This window comes from Oryctolagus cuniculus, chromosome X (genome assembly GCF_964237555.1).
Source record: "Oryctolagus cuniculus chromosome X, mOryCun1.1, whole genome shotgun sequence".
NCBI lineage: Eukaryota > Metazoa > Chordata > Mammalia > Lagomorpha > Leporidae > Oryctolagus > Oryctolagus cuniculus.
This window is the reverse complement of record NC_091453.1, coordinates 42,699,779-42,718,627: the sequence shown is the minus strand read 5'-3', so window position 1 is coordinate 42,718,627 and position 18,849 is coordinate 42,699,779. Positions and strand designations below refer to the sequence as shown.

The 18,849-nt window shown below is 39.8% G+C and overlaps 1 protein-coding gene across 1 annotated transcript in view; it reads right to left on the bottom strand.

Moving 5' to 3' along the window:
• LOC100358200 (germ cell-less protein-like 1) overlaps nt 1-18,849 on the bottom strand; it is a 92,639-nt gene that overhangs the window by 60,829 nt on the left and 12,961 nt on the right. Inside the window, exon 2 of the mRNA XM_070066672.1 lies at nt 9,346-9,461. Within this exon, the coding sequence (XP_069922773.1) occupies nt 9,346-9,461 (116 nt within the window). The remainder of the gene's footprint in view (nt 1-9,345; nt 9,462-18,849) is intronic.

Below are 18,849 nucleotides of genomic sequence, written 5' to 3'. Positions count from 1 at the left end.
TATGAGCCATCTCATCTACAGATGTGGGGAACGCAAAAATGCAGAATGCTTAGAAGTCAATACTGACCTCATGATTCCGATGCCTAAATTATCCCATCATCCTCGGAAATGAGAAGCCCTGGAGGGACTATGATACATTGTAACAGACTTCCTAGGTAAAAGCACAGTGCTTCTTTGTTTCACTCATTCTTGTATCCCTAAATCTTTTGCTGTGAATGGAGATAAACCTAAGGAGGAAATACAACTTTTCCTAATTGAGTTGTGTTTTGTTGCATTTTTTTGTATATTTGTTATCTGGGGAATGACGCATCCCAGGTAGGCAGATCCCCTCTCATGATATAGGGAACATGAAAAAACAGTCAACATCCCTCTCAACTTTATGATGAATACAACTCACAGGATTCCTAGCACTTATCAACTATACCAAGTGGTGGATAATTCTTTTCTGGACTAGCCCTCTTCTTCATCAAAGATGAACTTCTGTGTTTGGGAGCCCACTAAAGAATTGGCTCTTGCCCAAATCATTGGGTCTCCAGAACTATAATTGCTCATGCGATTTTTACTTTTCTGGTTCTTTTAAACATGGAGGCACCAGACAAGTTCTTGGAATTATAGTCCAGAAATGTAATGAAAATTACAAAAGCACTAAGTATTACAGTGTGTCTCTCTTTTTTTCATTTTTTAAACTTTTATTTAATGAATATAAATTTCCAAAGTACAGCTTGTGGATTACAATGGATTTCCCCCCCCATAAATTCCCTCCCACCCGCAACCCTCCCCTTTCCCATCCCCTCTCCCCTTCCATTCACATGAGGATTCATTTTCAATTCTCTTTATATACAGAAGATCAGTTTAGCATACATTAAGTAAAGATTTCAACAGTTTGCTCCCACACAGAAACATAAAGTGAAAAATAATAGATGATTTTTTAAATGATGATGAAATCAGATCAGACCTATTGTCATATTTAATTCCAGCGAGAGTCAAGTTGGGAATTGCTAATTTCTTCTTTTTTTTAACAGAAGATCAGTTTGGTATACATTAAGTAAAGATTTCAACAGTATGCACCCCCTAGAAACACAAAGTGAAATATACTATTTGAGTACTCATTATAGCATTAAGCCTCAATATACAGCACATTAAGGACAGAGATCCTACATAAGAAGTAAGTGCACAGTGACTCCTGTTGTTGACTTTACAAATTGACACTCCTGTTTACGGCATCAGTAATCTCCCTATGCACCAGTCATGAGTTTCCAAGGCTATGGAAGCCCCTTGAGTTCTCCGACTCTTATCTTGTTTAGACAAGGTCATATTCAAAGTGGAGGTTCTCTCCTCCCTTCAGAGAAAGATACCTCCTTCTTTGAAGACCTGTTCTTTTCACTGGGATCTCACTCACAGAGATCTTTCATTTAGGTGTTTTTTGTTTGTTTGTTTGTTTTTTTTGTTTTTTGCCAGAGTGTCTTGGCTTTCCATGCCTGAAATACTCCCATGGGCTTTTCAGCCAGATCCGAATGCCTTTAGGGCTGATTCTGAGGCCAGAGTGCTGTTTAGGACATCCGCAATTCTATGAGTCTGCTGAGTATCTCGCTTCCCATGTTGGATCACTCTCCCCTTTATTTATTCTATCAGTTAGTATTAGCAGGTACTAGACTTGTTTATGTGCTCCCTTTGACTCTTAGTCCTTTCATTATGATCAATTGCGAACTGAAATAGATCACTTGGACTAGTGAGATGGCATTGGGACATGCCACCTTGATGGGATTAAACTGGAGTCCCCTGGTATGTTTCTAACTCTACCATTTGGGGCAAGTCAGCTTGAGCATGTCCCAAATTGTGCATCTCTTCCCTCTCTTATCCCCACTCTTATGATTAACAGGGATCACATTTCAGTTAAATTTCAACACTTAAGAATAACTGTGTGATAATTACAGAATTAAACCAGTCATATTAAGTAGAACAGACAAAAAAAAATACTGAGAGAGATAATGTATTAAGTTGTTTATTAATAGTCAGGGCTATGCTGATCAATTCACTGTTTCTCATAGTGTCCATTTCACTTGAACAGGTTTCCTTTTTTGCATTCAGTCAGTTGTCACTGATCAGGGAGAACATATGGTATTTGTCCCTTTGGGACTGGCTTATTTCACTCAGCATGATGTGTTCCAGATTCCTCCATTTTGTTGCAAATGACTGGATTTCGTTGTTTCTTACCCACGGTATAGTATTCTAAAGAGTACATATCCCATAATTTCTTTATCAAGTCTACCGTTGATGGGCATTTAGTTAGGTTCCAGGTCTTGGCTATTGTGAATTGTGCTGCAATAAACATTAGGGTGCAGACAGCTTTTTTGTTTGCCAATTTCATTTCCTTTGGGTAAATTCCAAGGAGTGGGATGGCTGGGTCGAACGGTAGGGTTATATTCAGGTTTCTGAGGAATCTCCAGACTGACTTCCATAGTGGCTTGACCAGTTTGCATTTCCACTAACACTGGGTTAGTGTCCCTTTTTCCCCACATCCTCGCCAGCATCTGTTGTTGTTAGATTTCTGTATGTGAGCCATTCTAACCGGGGTGAGGTGAAACCTCATTGTGGTTTTGATTTGCATTTCCCTGATTGCTAGTGACCTTGAACAATTTTTCATGTGCTTGTTGGCCATTTGGATTTCCTCTTTTGAAAAATGTCTATTGAGGTCCTTGGCCCATCTCTTAAGTGGTTGTTTTTTTTTGTTTTTGTGGAGTTTCTTGATCTCTTTGTAGATTCTGGTTATTAACCCTTTATCTGTTGCATAGTTTGCAAATATTTTTTCCCATTCTGTCGGTTGTCTCTTCACTCTCCTGACTGTTTCTTTTGCAGTACAGAAACTTCTCAATTTGATGCAATCCCAATAGTTGATTTTGGCTTTGACTGCCTGTGCCTCCCGGGTCTTTTCCAGAAATTCTTTGCCTGTGCCAATATCTTGAAGGGTTTCTCCAATGTTCTCTAATAACTTGATGGTGTCAGGTCATAGATTTAGGTCTTTAATCAACATTGAGTGGATTTTTGTGTAAGATGTAAGGTAGGCGTCTTGCTTCATGCTTCTGCACGTGGAAATCCAGTTTTCCCAGCACCATTTATTGAATAGACTGTCCTTGCTCCAGGAATTGGTTTTAGATCCTTGATCAAATATAAGTTGGCTGTAGATGGTTGGGTTGATTTCTGGTGTTTCTATTCTGTTCCATTGGTCTATCCATCTGTTTCTGTACCAGTACCATGCTGTTTTGATTACAACTGCCCTGTAGTATGTCCTGAAATCTGGTATTGTGATGCCTCCGTCTTTGTTTTTGTTGTACAATATTGCTTTAGCTATTCGAGGTCTCTTGTGTCTCCATATAAATTTCAGCACCATTTTTTCTAGATCTGAGAAGAAGGTCTTTGGTATCTTGATTGGTATTGCATTGAATGTCTAAATTGCTTTTGGGAGAATGGACATTTTGATGATATTGATTCTTCCAATCCATGAGCATGGAAGATTTTTCCATTTCTTGGTATCCTCTTCTATTTCTTTCTTTAAGTTTTTGTAATTTTCATCGTAGAGATCTTTAACGTCCTTGGTTAAGTTTATTCCAAGGTATTTGATTGTTTTTGTAGCTATTGTGAATGGGATTTATCTTAGAAGTTCTTCCTCAGCCATGGCGTTGTCTGCGTATACAAAGGCTGTTGATTTTTGTGCACTGATTTTATACCCTGCTACTTTGCCAAATTCTTCTATGAGTTCCAATAGTCTCTTAGTAGAGTTCTTTGGGTCCCCTAAATAAAGAATCATATCATCTGCAAAGAGGGATAGTTTGAGTTCTTCCTTCCCAATTTGTATCCCTTTAATTTCTTTTTCTTGCCTAATAGCTCTGGCTAGAACTTCCAGAACTATATTGAATAGCAGTGGTGAGAGTGGGCATCCCTGTCTAGTACCAGATCTCAGTGGAAATGCTTCCAACTTTTCCCCACTCAATAGGATGTTGGCTGTGGGTTTTTCATAGATTGCTTTGATTGTATTGAGGAATATTCCTTCAATACCCAGTTTGCTTAGATTTTTCATCATGAACGGGTGTTGTATTTTATCAAATGCTTTCTCGGCATCTATTGAGATAATCATATGGTTTTTCTTCTGCAGTCTGTTAATGTGGTGTATCACATTGATTGTTTTGCACACATTAAACCATCCCTGCATACCAGGGATAAATCCCACTTGGTCTGGGTGGATGATCTTTCTGATGTGTTGTTGCATTCTATTGGCGAGAATTTTATTGAGGATTTTTGCATCTATGTTCATCAGGGATATTGGTCTGTAATTCTCTTTCAGTCTTGCATCTTTTTCCGGCTTAGGAATTAAGGTGATGCTGGCTTCATAGAAAGAATTTGGGAGGATTCCCTCTTTTTCGATTGTTCTGAATCGTTTGAGAAGAATTGGAGTCAGTTCTTCTTTAAATGTCTGGTAGAATTGAGCAGTGAATCCATCTGGTCCTGGGCTTTTCTTTGTTGGGAGGGCCTTTATTACTGTTTCAATTTCTGTCTCAGTTATGGGTCTGTTTAGGTTTTCTATGTCTTCCTGGTTCAATTTAGGTAGGTTGCATGTGTCCAGGAATCTATCCATTTCTGATAGGTTTCCCTGTTTGCTGGCATACAAGTCCTTGTAATAATTTCTGATGATTCTTTTTATTTCTGCGGTGTCTGTTGTTACATTTCCTTTTTCATCTCTGATTTTATTGATTTGGGTCTTTTCTTTTTTTAGTTAGTTGGGCCAATGGGGTGTCAATTTTGTTTATTTTTTCAAAAAACCAGCTCCTCGTTTGGCTGATTTTTTGGAATGTTTTTTTGGATTCAATCCTGTTGATTTCTTCTCTGATTTTAATTATTTCTCTTCTCCTACTAGATTTGGGTCTGGTTTGCTGTAGGTTTTGTAGATCCTTGAGGTGAATTGAAAGCTCATCTATTTGGTGCCTTTCCAATTTCTTGATGTAGGCACCTATTGATATAAACTTTCCTCTTAACACCGCTTCTGCTGCGTCCCATAAGTTTTGGTATGTTGTGCTGTTATCCTCATTTACTTCCAGAAAATTTTTGATTTCTCTTTTGATTTCTTCTATGACCCATTGTTCATTCAGGAGCATGTTGTTCAATCTCCATGTGTTTGTGTATGCTCTAGTGATTCCTGAGTTGCTAATTTCCAACTTCATTCCTTTATGGTCTGAGAAGCTGCATGGTATGATTCTAATTCTTTTGAATTTGCTGAGACTTGCTTTATGGCCTAGTATGTGGTCAATCCTAGAGAAGGTTCCATGTACTGCTGAGAAGAATGTAAAATCTTAGCTGTAGGACTGAAAGTTCTGTAAATATCTGTTAGATCCATTTGACCTATAGTTTCGTTTAAATCTACTGTATCCTTGTTGATCTTCTGTCCTGTTGATCTGTCTATTTCTGAGAGTGGAGTACTGAAGTCCCCCAGTACTAGTGTATTGGGGTCTAAGTCTCCCTTTAAGTCTGTTAACAAATCTTTTAGATAAACTGGTGCCCTGTAGTTAGGTGCATATACATTGAAAATTGTTATATCTTCTTGTTGTATTGATCCCTTAATCATTATATAGTGTCCCTCTTTGTCACTCTTAACGGTGTTTGTGGTAAAGTTTATGTTGTCCGATATTAAGATGGCTACGCCCGCTCTTTTTTCATTTCTGTTGGCATGGTATATCTTTTTCCAGCCTTTCACTTTCAGTCTGTATGGATCTTTGTTGGAAAGATGCGTTTCTTGTAAGCAGCAAATAGATGGGTTTTGTTCCTTAACCCAATCAGCCAATCGGTGTCTTTTAACTGGACAGTTCAGGCCATTAACGTTCAATGTGACTAATGAAAAGTGGTAACTTTGCCCTGCCATTTGCCAAAGATAAGTTATAATCTATGCTTTGAATTCCCTGTGATCTTTTGCTGTGAGGTTTCCTTTCTTTATCTTCTTTCATATTGATGACCGTGTTTCTGTGTTTCTGTGTGTAACACATCTTTAAGCATCTGTTGCAGGGCTGGACGAGTGCCGACAAATTCTTTCAATTTCTGTTTGCTATGAAAAGTCTTTATTTCACCTTCATTCACAAATGAGAGCTTTGCAGGGTATAATATTCTGGGCTGGCAGTTGTTCTCTCTTAGTACCTGGGCTATATCTCGCCATTCCCTCCTAGCTTGTAGGGTTTCTGATGAGAAGTCAGCTGTGAGTCTGATTGGAGATCCTCTGAGAGTAATCTGACGTTTCTCTCTTGCACATTTTAGGATCTTTTCTTTATGTTTCACTGTGGAGAGTTTAATTACAACGTGTCGTGGTGAGGATCTCTTTTGGTCGTGTTCATTAGGGGTTCTGTGAGCTTCCTGTACTAGGATGTCTCTGTCCTTCTCCAAACCTGGGAAATTTTCTGCTAATATCTCACTAAAAAGGCCTTCTAATCCTTTCTCCCTCTCCATGCCTTCAGGAACTCCTAGAACCCGAATGTTGGGTTTTTTAATAGTATCCTGAAGATTCCTGACAATATGTTTTAGATTTCTAATTTCCTCTTCTTTTCTTTGGTCTGACTGTATCCTTTCCTGTTCTCTGTCTTCTAATTCCGATATTCTCTCTTCTGCTTCACCCATTCTGTTTGTAAGGCTCTCTATTGTGTTTTTCATTTGATCTATTGAATTCTTCACTTCAGTCACTATCACAGTTTCCTGTTGTACTAGTTGTTTCGTTTCATTTTGATTCCTCCTTAATATTTCATTTTCACGAGAGAGATTTTCTATCTTGTCCATTAAGGATTTGTGTAGTTCCAGAATTTGTTTTTGAGAACTTCTTAATGTTCTTATCAATTTTTTGAGATCTGCTTCTTGCATTTCTTCTATGTCATCATCTTCATAATCTTGAATTGGGGTGTCTTTTTCATTTGAGGGCGTCATGGTGACTTCCTTATTTTTATTACCTCGGTTTTTGCGTTTGTTATTTGGAATATTGGAGATATTTGGTTTCTTCACTGTGGTGCTTTTTCTTGTTATACTATGACTCTAGATTAAGTGGACTATCTGTTTTTGATGGAGCCTTTGGGCTTGAGATGGGTGTGGACTGAGAGCTCTGTTTGGTGTGCTAAAGGAGACACTCCCAGGTTAGGCGTGGTAAATCTCTCTCTCTCTCTTTCTTTCTTTTTTTTTTTGATTCAAAAGGGAAGTAATTCCGCACAGCTGAACGAAGTTGGAGGTAGTTAGCAGGCAAATGATATACCCACAGGAGCCAGAGATTGGAAGCTCTTTCCCAAGGACCACACAGGGAATCTGTTCTGCCCTCAGAGTGGACTCAAATTCTCCTTCAGTCTCGCAATGGGTTGCCAAAGTTACGGAATTGTAGCATCTCTGGAGAGTGCTCACGTGAATTCCGTGAGTTCTCTCCCCCACCGTCTCTTTTTTCACAGTCTCAGTTCAGTAACACCACAAATTTACTAGGTCCTAATCTCCTGTTAATTCTCCCCTCCCAGAGTCAGGTTTTTCTGCTAGGCTCAGGGCCAGTGCAGACCTGAGGTCGCTCTGCTTATGACGTATGTCCAAGATGGCGCCTGCTCTTTGTCTTGCTCGCCCTTTAGAGGTGAGCGGAGAGAGAGAAACCCGTGTCCGTACCAGTGACCTTTTTTTTTCTCTCTCTCTCTTCCAGTTAGCCTGGTGTACCTTTCCCTCCCGGGGGTCATTCCCTCTAGTCTCCTCTCTCCGCTTGCCTGCCGGTGTCTCGGGCTATTGAGGTTCGGCTCACCTCGCGTTCCAGCGCTGGTGTGTAGAGTCTGCCGCTGGTGTCCCGAACTGTGGGCTCCCACGCTCTCCACTCAGGTCCACTGTGAATCACGCATTCCGGAAGAGTTTCTTCTGCTGTTTCCTCCCCTACTCTTCCTTGAACCTGCAGTATCTCCACTTTTATTAAACTATCTCTCCCCAGACTATCAGTGTGCTCCCTTCCTATTCCGCCATCTTGCCTCCTCCTTCAGAGTGTGTCTCTCTTGACCCAGTAGATTTGCCATATCCCATTTGCTTAAGGTAAATAGTCACAGCTGCAAAGTAGGAAATTGTGACTTAGTATGTGGTTGACCTTTCTGGTTGATGGCATCCCGCCTCCCTGAAAACATACAACATCCATCCACTGCCAGACTCAATTTCTATGAGTTACAGCTAATTTCCCTAGAGAATATTGGGTCAACGTTGTCATATCCCTATTCTGACTGCCATACCCACTCTTTCAAGGAGGGAGAACCTCATTATTATCAGTCTAATTATTCTCCCAACTCCAAAAACCATGGTTTGGAGCCTAAGCCCTCAGTACCTTTGAATGTGACTGCAACTGGAGATGTTGTCTTTACAGAAGTAATATGTCTAAACTGAAGTCATTAGGACAATCTCTAGTGCAGCGTGGCCAATGTCATTACAAGAAGAGTAAATCTGGAGACAGATGCATACATAAAGGAGATGATGTGAAGGCACAGGGAGAAGCCAGTCTTCTGCAAGTGACAACAGGCCATCCCTTCACAACCCTCAGAGGAAATCCACCCTGCTGACCATTTGATGTTGAACTTCTAGCATTCCCATCCACTAGCAGACACATTTCTGTTGTTTATGCCATCCATTCTGTGGTACTTTGTTCCAACAGCCTTATCCAGCACATAAACTCATGATTGTGGAAACGGGAGTTGAGAGAACTTTTCCTGGCTCACTTTCATTTCCTTTTTACAAGAGCTGGACATAGGAGTTTTGTGCAGGCAAGTCAGACCTTCAGATGGGACAAGGATATTCTCAAACCTGTTATGTATTTATTAACTCCCAAGCCTTATAGTATCCAATGACTTTCATGAAGTCAAATTAGCACAATTAGCCAAACTGAGAGACCTAACTTAAGCCTCTCATTCAGCAAGGGATAAAAGGGGTGACAAACATCACATCAGATACATCTTTGGAGCATCTCATGACTCTATGATGCTATGAGAATAATGGGGTTTCTTTCCTAACTTTTACTGGTACTGCCATTGCGCATGCTAAGCAAGCTTCAGATTTGGTAGGGGCCTTTTTCCTTTCAAAGGCCTAGGACCTATTTAAGTTGGAAACTTTTACCTTAGTGTGAACCAGTGATGAAAATGAACTATTTTGGCTGAGCATGATGCCACCTGATCAAGGACAGGAAGATCATTGACATGAATCACATGAATTGACATGAATCATTGACGTGTTAACTTGGGGCATCTCTGGAGGCTGAGGCTTTGAAGATTTTGCCAGTAAGAAGCAGAGGCAAACTGGTCAGTGGATCACGTTCCAGGCATGTGTCACCATCTGGACTGCAATGGTCATGGTGGCCTGAGTGTGAGGTGCTCCAAGGAAGTAGCCACCGCCGTCTGAGGATCCAGTACCTTGACCGAACTCTCCATTGTGCCTATTGAGAAAGCCTATTGGAGAAACAAGATCAGAAAACCTCACACCGGCCTTGAAAGGTGACTGCATAGCTGTGGCTCTGTGCTGGGGTGCCTCATCCTCACTCCAAGAGGCACTGGAATTGTAAAGACCCCGTCCCTGCTACCTTTGATGACAGCTACACCTCAACCAGGGGTTACACTGCCACTATGGGCAACTTTACCAAGGTCACCTTTGATGTCATCTCAATCCCTACAGCTATCTGACGCCAGAACTGTGGAAAGAGACTGTATAAACCAGGCCTCCCTAACAGGATTTCGAGGTAAAGAAACCTACCAGAGTGTGTGCAGAGAACCCAGGCTCCAGTTGTGGCTACAGCATAGGTTTTATACAAGAAAAATGGAGTGAATTAAGCTGTTTAAAAATATACACCCAGACATGCATTCTCAGCAATACTGATATTACGGAGTGAGCCAAGTGTTAAATAACATGATGTATATAGGATTAGGGCAGGGAAAGCATGCTGTAGGAGTAATTTAACAAGTTGAAAATAGGTACCTTGGCCTGAAAGGATAACAATCAAAAACATTTAAAGAAAGGATGGGATGTGACAGATATAATAAGAATTATACAAGCACTACACTTTCAACATTCAAGCATAGAAACCAGTAGATACTGTTTTGTTTCTGAGATCATTTGAAAGCTATAGACATCAGCAGAAGTTTGCCAATTGTGCATACATTAATAATACCTGGGAGGGCTATGTTGAAAGAGGTTGTGATGTTTTACAATTTCTGATTCATGAGTTTGGATGGATGGGAACTGCACATTTAAGCTCCTAACAATTCCCCAGGTGATGCCAATGCTTTTGGCTCAGGAATGAACTGTGCTTTGAAAACTACTATGCTAAACACATCAATAGTAGCATGAGTTTCTTACAAATCATGAGATTGTGGTAAGAAAATCCTAGAACAAAACGCCAGCTATATTGCAATGTAGCAAAGTAAAGTTAGGACCCATAAAATTAAAGCCATGCAGGAAAATTCAAAACTATATAGTATAATGTAATAATGTGTTGTAGTGGCAGGTGTCAGTGCCTTAACTGGAGCAGGAATGTGGGAAAGGACAAAAGGCAACGGTGTTGGCTTGTTTGTTTCACATTATGAGCATTTGCCTTTTTACTCAGATAGCAGGGTCTGGCCAGAACTTTGGCACTATGCAGAGTCCCTGCTCCAGATGGTGTTCAAAGTCACCATATAGAATGAGCTCTGAAAAGGCATGAGGGTGGATATAGAATTGGAGAGGTCCAAATGTGCAGCTTGGAGTCCACCATGTTTTAAATTTCAAAGAGAGAGAGGATCAGAAAAATCTGAGAGGGAATAGTCAGGAGGGTGGGAGGAATATCAGGAAAAGGCAATTTCCTAGAATACAAATGAAGATAAAGTTTCAAAGACGAATGAGTAATCTGTTGCCTTAAATGCAGCTGAGGGAGTCAAGCAGGAGGAGGAAAATAGCCTTTGTATTTAGCAACCTGCAGTTAATCGAACAACTTGATACAAGTGGTTTCAATGGCGTATTAGGGAGAGAGTATAAATGGAATGTGTTTCAGTGAGAATGAGGGGAAGGATTTGGAGGCTGTGCATATAGACTAGTGTTTGAAGGTATCTGCCACAAAAGGAGACACACGGTGCAGGGAGGGTAGAAGCGGAGAAAGTAGGAGAAAGTACAACATATCTTTTAGTAGTGAGAATGGGGGCCTGCCCAGGGGCACCACCAGTTAAGCCGTCATCTGCGATGCCAGCTTTCCCTAGGGTTGTTAGTTCGAGTCCTGGCTGCTCCACTTCTGATCCAGCTCCCTGATGATGTGCCTGGGAAGGCAGCTGAGGGTAGTTCATATACTTAGGCCTCTGTCACCTATGTGGAAGACTGGAATGGAGTTCCAGGCATCTGGCTTCGTCCTAGATCAGCCCTGGCTGTTACCACTATTTAAGGAGTACACCAGAAAATCGGATCCTTCCCCTTCCCTTTCCCATCCCCTAACACTCTCCTCTCCTCTCCTCCCTTCTCCTCTCCTCTCCTCTCCTCATCTCATCTTTTCGCTTCCCCCATCCCTCATTTGTAGCTCTGCCTTTCAAATAAATAAATAAATGTTAGAGTAATAAAACTAGAAGTGTTGGGGGGGAGGAAATAATGATATAAGAGAGGGGAAGGAGAAAATCTGGAGCAATTCCATTGGATAATTGTTAGGTGTGTATGGGATCAGGTGCCTGAGTGGTGTGGAATGGCTTCAGGTAGGACCCTCAGAGCTGATCTGAAAACAGCAGGAAACTCAGAGTTTTATGAGCTCAGATGCACGTAGGTTGGATCAGACGGCAGTGCTTACCTGTGAACATTCCCTCCTAATTGTCTCTATGCTATTAGTGTTATACAATCTGCGAATAAGGATTGGAGGGAAGATGAAGGAAGTATGAGGGGGAGGGAGACAAGGTGTAGACATTTAAGGGCATGGGAGAATGAATGGGCTGGGACACAGGTTCTTAACTATAATTTCACTTTAAAATCATCTGGAGAACTCTTATCATTTAGCAAATGAGAGCACCAACACAAACCAGCTACATTAGATTTTCTAAGAGGTATATGTGGATCATTTGAATATGTAGCCAGGTTTAAAAATAACTGGACTAGGGAAATGTAGTATCATTGACACTTTAAAGACCCCCCTGAGGCTCATGATCATGGATTTAAGATGTAATCATTCATCATGGTTATGTACTTCCCCATTGAAGTAGGTATGGCTAGAGCAATATAATGGCTGGGGAAGGATGAAGGGAGATAAAGGGAGGATGAGAGAAACACAGAGAGCAAGAATATATTTGAGGTATAAGCAAAGAGGAAAGTTATTGTAATAATTGATCTCAAACTTTGAAGTGGGCAGGAGCAACGTGAGGGTATGAGAATGTCTGGAGTCAGTGTAAAATGTGTCAAGTCACTGAATAAATAGGTCCCAAGGGAGTGGTAAATCTCACAGGATCAGGGTGCCTCTGGGAACTGGCTGGTGACAAGAACTATCTATTGGCAGACTGTAATACTTGAACCTGTGTTGATTGAGAAATTTTAGTGATTGTGAACAACACAATCTGGGGCGATAATTCTCAATAGGAGGATATTTCCAATCCCTGTGGTATGCTTTGAGAATTCAGCTGAGCAATGTTGGATGTCAAAAGAATCAGTGGCGGTAGGCATTAGAGGCATTTGACGGGCCAAGGTCAAGGATATGCAGGACACCCTCATGCACGAGAGGTTGTCCCAGATCACATTATTGTCAGGTAATCTATCAGCATTCACGGGGGTGAAAAAGCCATATAAAATAGTCTAAAGGTAGAACCGTACTGCATGTTACAAATAAAGTCAAACTATCTATTTTACGGTTTTCTTATGGCTTGACATTCCTATATTATATACGGAATGATTATGGAAATAATGGGAAATTGTATTTAAATTTCCATCAACAGATTACCTAATAATTTTCACTCTTTCAGGAAAAAATCCCATCACTGACAGCAACTACAATGTGTGGTATTTGAGTGACCAATATTGAATATGTTCTTTTGGAATTCACAGTGAATGGATACACACAGTTTTACCTAATTTCAAATTGTGTTAATAACTGTACCTACTTCCTAGCTTCCTTGTAAAGATGCATGGAGTGCCATAAAACGGCGGATGTCCTAAACAGCACTCTGGCCTCAAAATCAGCCCTTAAGGCATTCAGATCCGGCTGAAAAGCCCATGAGAGTATTTCAGGCATGGAAAGCCAAGACACTCTGGGGGAAAAAAATGACCTAAATGAAAGATTGCTGCGAATGTGATCCCAGTGGAAAGAACAGATCATCAAAGAAGGAGGTACCTTTCTCTGAAGGGAGGAGAGAACTTCCACTTTGACTATGACCTTGTCTAAATATGATCAGAGTCAGCGAACTCAAAAGGCTTCCATAGCCTTGGCAACTCATGACAAGAGCCTAGGGTGACTACTGATGCCAAAAACAAGAGTATCTATTTGTTAAGTCAACAACAGGAGTCACTGTGCACTTACTCCTCATGTAGGATCTCTATCCTTATTGTGCTGTACATTGTGATTTAATGCTATAACTAGTACTCAAACAGTATTTTTCACTTTGTGTTTCTGTGTGGGTGCAAACTGTTGAAATCTTTACTTAAGATATGCTAAACTGATCTTCTGTATATAAAGAGAATTGAAAATGATTCTTGATGTGACTGGAAGGGGAGAGGGAGCGGGAGAGGCGAGGGCTGCAGGTGGGAGGGAAGTTATGGGAGGAAGCCATTGTAATCCATAAGCTGTACTCTGGAAACTTACATTCATTAAATAAAAGTTAAAAAATAAAGAGATAAAAAAGATGCATGGAGTCCAAAATACTAAACAGTCTGTGGAAAACAGGAAATACTCATAAAGTTTTAACAACTATTTCATTATGGCAAAAATAACTGCTGATGTCATCATCAGCATCATCATCAGCATCATCATCATAATTTTTGAGTTGCAAAAGTTACCATTTGTTTTAGAATGTGCAGCTGACACCATGTCCAAGAGGAGAAATTCTCTTTTCACTTAACTCTCAACCCTCACGTGCACCAAAAACACAGGACTGTTAGCTGGTGTCTCTTACAAAAGAAATCTATGAAGAGGTACAATACCAGGACGATATAGCGGGAAGTTCGCAGAAAGAAGAGTGTGGAATAAGTCTGATGTTTAATGTAGCCTCCTCAATTCAGCATTGTGACGTACTTGTCTTTTAATTCGCATAATATTACACCTCCCTCCGGTTTTCCTGGACACCAATTTTTCCTTTCAAAAGTATCTCACCGTATTTAGAATAATTTCCATTCCCCTTGTTTTCTTGCTGAATCCTTACTCTTCCATCAATGATGACATCACAGAAGAGGGAGAAGTAACAATCCGTGGGAAATCGCCGCTTCGTTAAAAGTCATAAAAAATTGGCAATTAATTGTCAGCATGAACATTTTCATTACTCTGGAAAACAATCAAATCCTTGGAGCAGTCTAAGGAACTTTTATTTAAGAAAAATGACTGAAATTTGTAAGAAGATAAAATTTTCTGGTGTTTTAATTTTCCCTGTTTATATTCTTCCACCAACTTCGTAATAGCCTTGAAAACCAACAACCTGCAATCACAGAGAAAGCTAGCAGCCTGGTAGCCACTGGATGGCACAGAAAAACGTTGGAGTTCTGTCAGAAACAATTCCATGAGAATTATTAACACTTGATCTTTCTGGTGGTCCCCGGAGAGATCCAATTTACAAGGTTGTCTTTATTTGACTAGGTGATGTTAGAAAACCATGAGAGGTAATCTTTATGAATGCACCCTCCTGTAGCGGCATAAACAGTTGGGAAAACAATGGAGTAGCCAAAAGACTAAACGGGACGTCTAGGAATTGAAGTGTCCACAGGGGCTCTGATAAGCTCCTATGTATTCCTGGGAATCTGGAAGGCCCAGTGCACGCATAGGGCTGTTTCCACGCTGAGGAAAGACCTGAGAAGACTTTACACTTTCTATTCAGGCTGACCATGAACTCCTGTGCAACGTAGAATCAGAGGCTAAGTCAGTGTTGCCCACACTGGCTAAGGGTGGAAGGAATATCTCAACACATACACGCTACTGGGCAGACTGGGAGACTGAATTGTTCCAGGCAAATTGTGAAATCCCTATCCTGCTAGATAACCTAGGAGAGATTTCAGTCGACACATGCGGAAAAAAATAAAGACTATACTTAACTAGTTTAAGAAATCAACGCAAAAACTAAAACTATATGAGGAGCAAGAGCAATGAGAAAATCCTAGAGGGAGAGATCTGATTTCCACAGTAACAATTTTATATCATTTATTCTAATGTTAGATATTTACTTTAACAGTTTAATTGAAAAATAAAAATCATATATGTTCATATATGTATATATGTGTATATATCATGATGTTTTGTATATGCATTGTGGAACATCTTAATCTGGCTAACATATGCATTACTTCATCCGTTTATCATTTGGGGAGTGAAAGTATTTAAAATCTACTCTCAGCAAATTTCTAGACTATACTACACTATTATTAACTGTAGTTATTAGTTATACAATGCATGTCTTTGACTTATACCTCCTTTTTAATTGAATTTTTATATATTTTGACCAATATCTCCACAACACACACACATACACAGATACACACACATGCACACACACACATACATACACACCTGTAAAAACCATTCCAATACACTTTTGTGTGAGATCCACTTATTCAGTTTTCTCCTATAAGACCCATGTATTGTTTGCATATATCTTTCTGGATTATTTCACTTAGCTAATGGTCTTCATGTTCATCCTGATATTCACAGTAACTGCATTTCTGTCTTTTTTTGTCCTTTTAAAATTTTATTTAAGATATACATACAAATTTCGTGTATTTTCTATATACAGATTCAAGAACATAGTGATATTTCCCACGTTATCCTCCCTTCCACTCATGCTTCCACCTGTCTTCCTCCTCCCTCTCCTATCCCCAATGTAAATTTTTACAAAGATCTATTTTCATTTCACTTTATTTTTGAAAGGCTGAATAGTACTCCAGTATGTTTGTGTGTGTGTCTGTCTGTGTGTGTGTGCCCCACTTTTTCTTTTTCCATTCATCCATTGATGGGCACTGAGTTTGATTTTGTTTATTGGCTATAGTGAATAATGCTGAAATGCACATGGGAGTGCACATGTTTCTTTGACATATCAAATGAATTCCCATTCCATCTATGCCCAATAGTGAGATTGCTGGATCACATGACTGTTATTAATTTTTATATCCACCAATAATACACAAGGGGTCTCTTTCTCCACATCCTTGCCAACTCCTCTTATTTTCTATCTGTTTTACAAAATACAGTCTAACCCTTGTGAGGTGGTGTCTCACTGTGGTTTAGTTAGCATTTCCCAGATGATTTTGGGTGTTCAGTATTATTTTTCCTATGCTAGTTTGGCATCTGTGAATCTTCTTTTGAGAAACATCTGTTCAGGTCCTTTGCCCATTTAATTTTTGATTTTATTTTAATTTTGCCATTTATATTTTGTTAATTTTAATTATATTAGCTGTACATGTGTGCGTAGTACAATGTAACAAGTGAATATGCGTACTCAATGGGTGGTGAACAAGTCAGGTTAGTTAACATTTCCATCTCCTTAATCATTTGAAATATATTGACAATCGTGTTAATACAACATTTGAAGATATTCATGGGATATATTTTGACATTTGAACAGGTATGTATAATGTGTAGTAATCAAATCAAAGTCATCAGTACCTCCTCACCTTTGCTCTATGCTTGGGGACTTTTGGCTCCTCTCATCTATCTGCTCAGAAAATAGGGTATTTTGAACTATAGTCACCACATACTTCCAATTATTCAACCTCCTTCTACTCACTCCAACTTTGAATATATAAAGAATTCGGAAAACTCAATAGAAAACAAAATAACAAACAGAAATATGCCAATAAAAATGGATAAATGATATGAAGAGGCCCTAATCAAAAGAAGAAATTCAACTGACTAACAAATTTATTGAAATAGCGATCAATGTCATTAGCCAACTGAGAAATAAGATACCATTTCACTGCAACTAGAAAAAAATGACAAATACTGGCAAGGACATAAAGTAAAGGAAACCCCTATACATTCTTGTTGGGAAGGAAAATTATTACAGCCGTCATGGAGAACACTATGAGTATTTCCCGCAAAATCCAAATTGACCTACCACACTTCTGAATATATATGCAACACAAATGACTGCAGGATATCAAAACAATATCTATACTTCCTTGTTTATTGCTACTCTCTTCATAATACCTAAGACACGGGCTTAAACTGGATGCACATTAAAAATCTGTGATTATAAATGATGTTGAAAGTAGATTCTTGAAAAAAATTAAAGGAAAAAAAAAACAAAGGAAGGAGGGGAATTCAGAGAAGTAGTGAAGCATGGTTATCTTCTTAGAATTGTATCTATGAAACACAAGAAATCTGTCCTCTGTATATTAATAAAAAACCTTTAAAATTTACAAAAAGAAAAAAAGTTTGATATAGACATAATGGGAATCTATTCAACCATTTTAAAAAATAAGATTCCTATAATTCCCATAAAATGGATGGCACTGGACAATATCCTGCTAAAGTGAAATAACTCAAACCCCGACAAGTGTTAAATACTTTCTGCCATACGAGGAGGCAAATTTTAAAACGTTCCTTGGGGGTCGGCACTGTGGCATAGCAGGTAAGCTGCTGCCTGCAGTGCTGACCTCCCATATGGGCACTGGTTTGGTCCCAGCTGCTTCACTTCTGATCCAGCTCTCTGCTATAGCCTGGGAAAGAAGTAGAAGATAGCCCAAGTGCTTGGCCTTTGCGCCCACGTGGAAGACCTGAAAGAAGCTCTAGGCTCCTGGCTTTGGATTGGCCCAGCTCCAGCCACTGTGGCCATTTGGAGAGTGAACCAGCAGATGGAAGACCCCTCTGTCTGTCTGTCTGTCTGTCTGTCTCTCTCTCTCTCTCTCTCTCCTCTCTGCCTCTCTATAACTCTGGCTTTCAAATAAATAAATCTTTAAAAAAAGTTGCTAGGAAATTGATTGAATCTTAATTGACAAACAGTACTTGTATTTATTTATGGGGTAAAATGTGATGCTTTTATGTGGGCATTATGTTGTAGAGAGGGTCAATAAAACTGATAAAATATCCATCATATCATGAACTTATAATTTCTACAGATGAGGGGGATGTGAAAAATTTATTCTTCTACCAATTTTGAACTATACATTTTCATTAACTATGATCAGCATTCAGCAGCGAATCACTAAAAAATTGTACCCTTTGATCAATGCATCTCCTTTCTTCACCTATCTCCCGCATTCACCATTCTCAGATAACCAAATTTCTAATCCTTGATTCTGTGAGATCTGCTTTTAAAATATTTCACATGTAGGTGTGGTCATACAACATGAGTCATTCTTTTCATTGGCTTGTTTCATTTAGATTGTGTCCTTCAATTCCATTCCCACTGTGGCGAATGACAAAATATCTTTGTTTTTCTAGAGATTCATTTACTTATTTGAAAGGAAGAGAGGGCAGAGAGAGAGAGAGAGAGAGAGAGAGAGAATCTTCCACCCACGGCTTACATTCCCAGATGGCTCCAAAGGCCAGGCCTGGGCCAGGCCTGGGTCAGGCCCAAGCCTGGATCCAGAAGCTTCATCCAGGTCTCCTCATGAGGGTGAAAGTGGTCAGAGCACTTCAGCTATCTTCTGTTGCTTGTTTCAGGCCACTAGCAGAGAGTTTGATCCGAAAGCAGCCAGGGCACTGGCTGG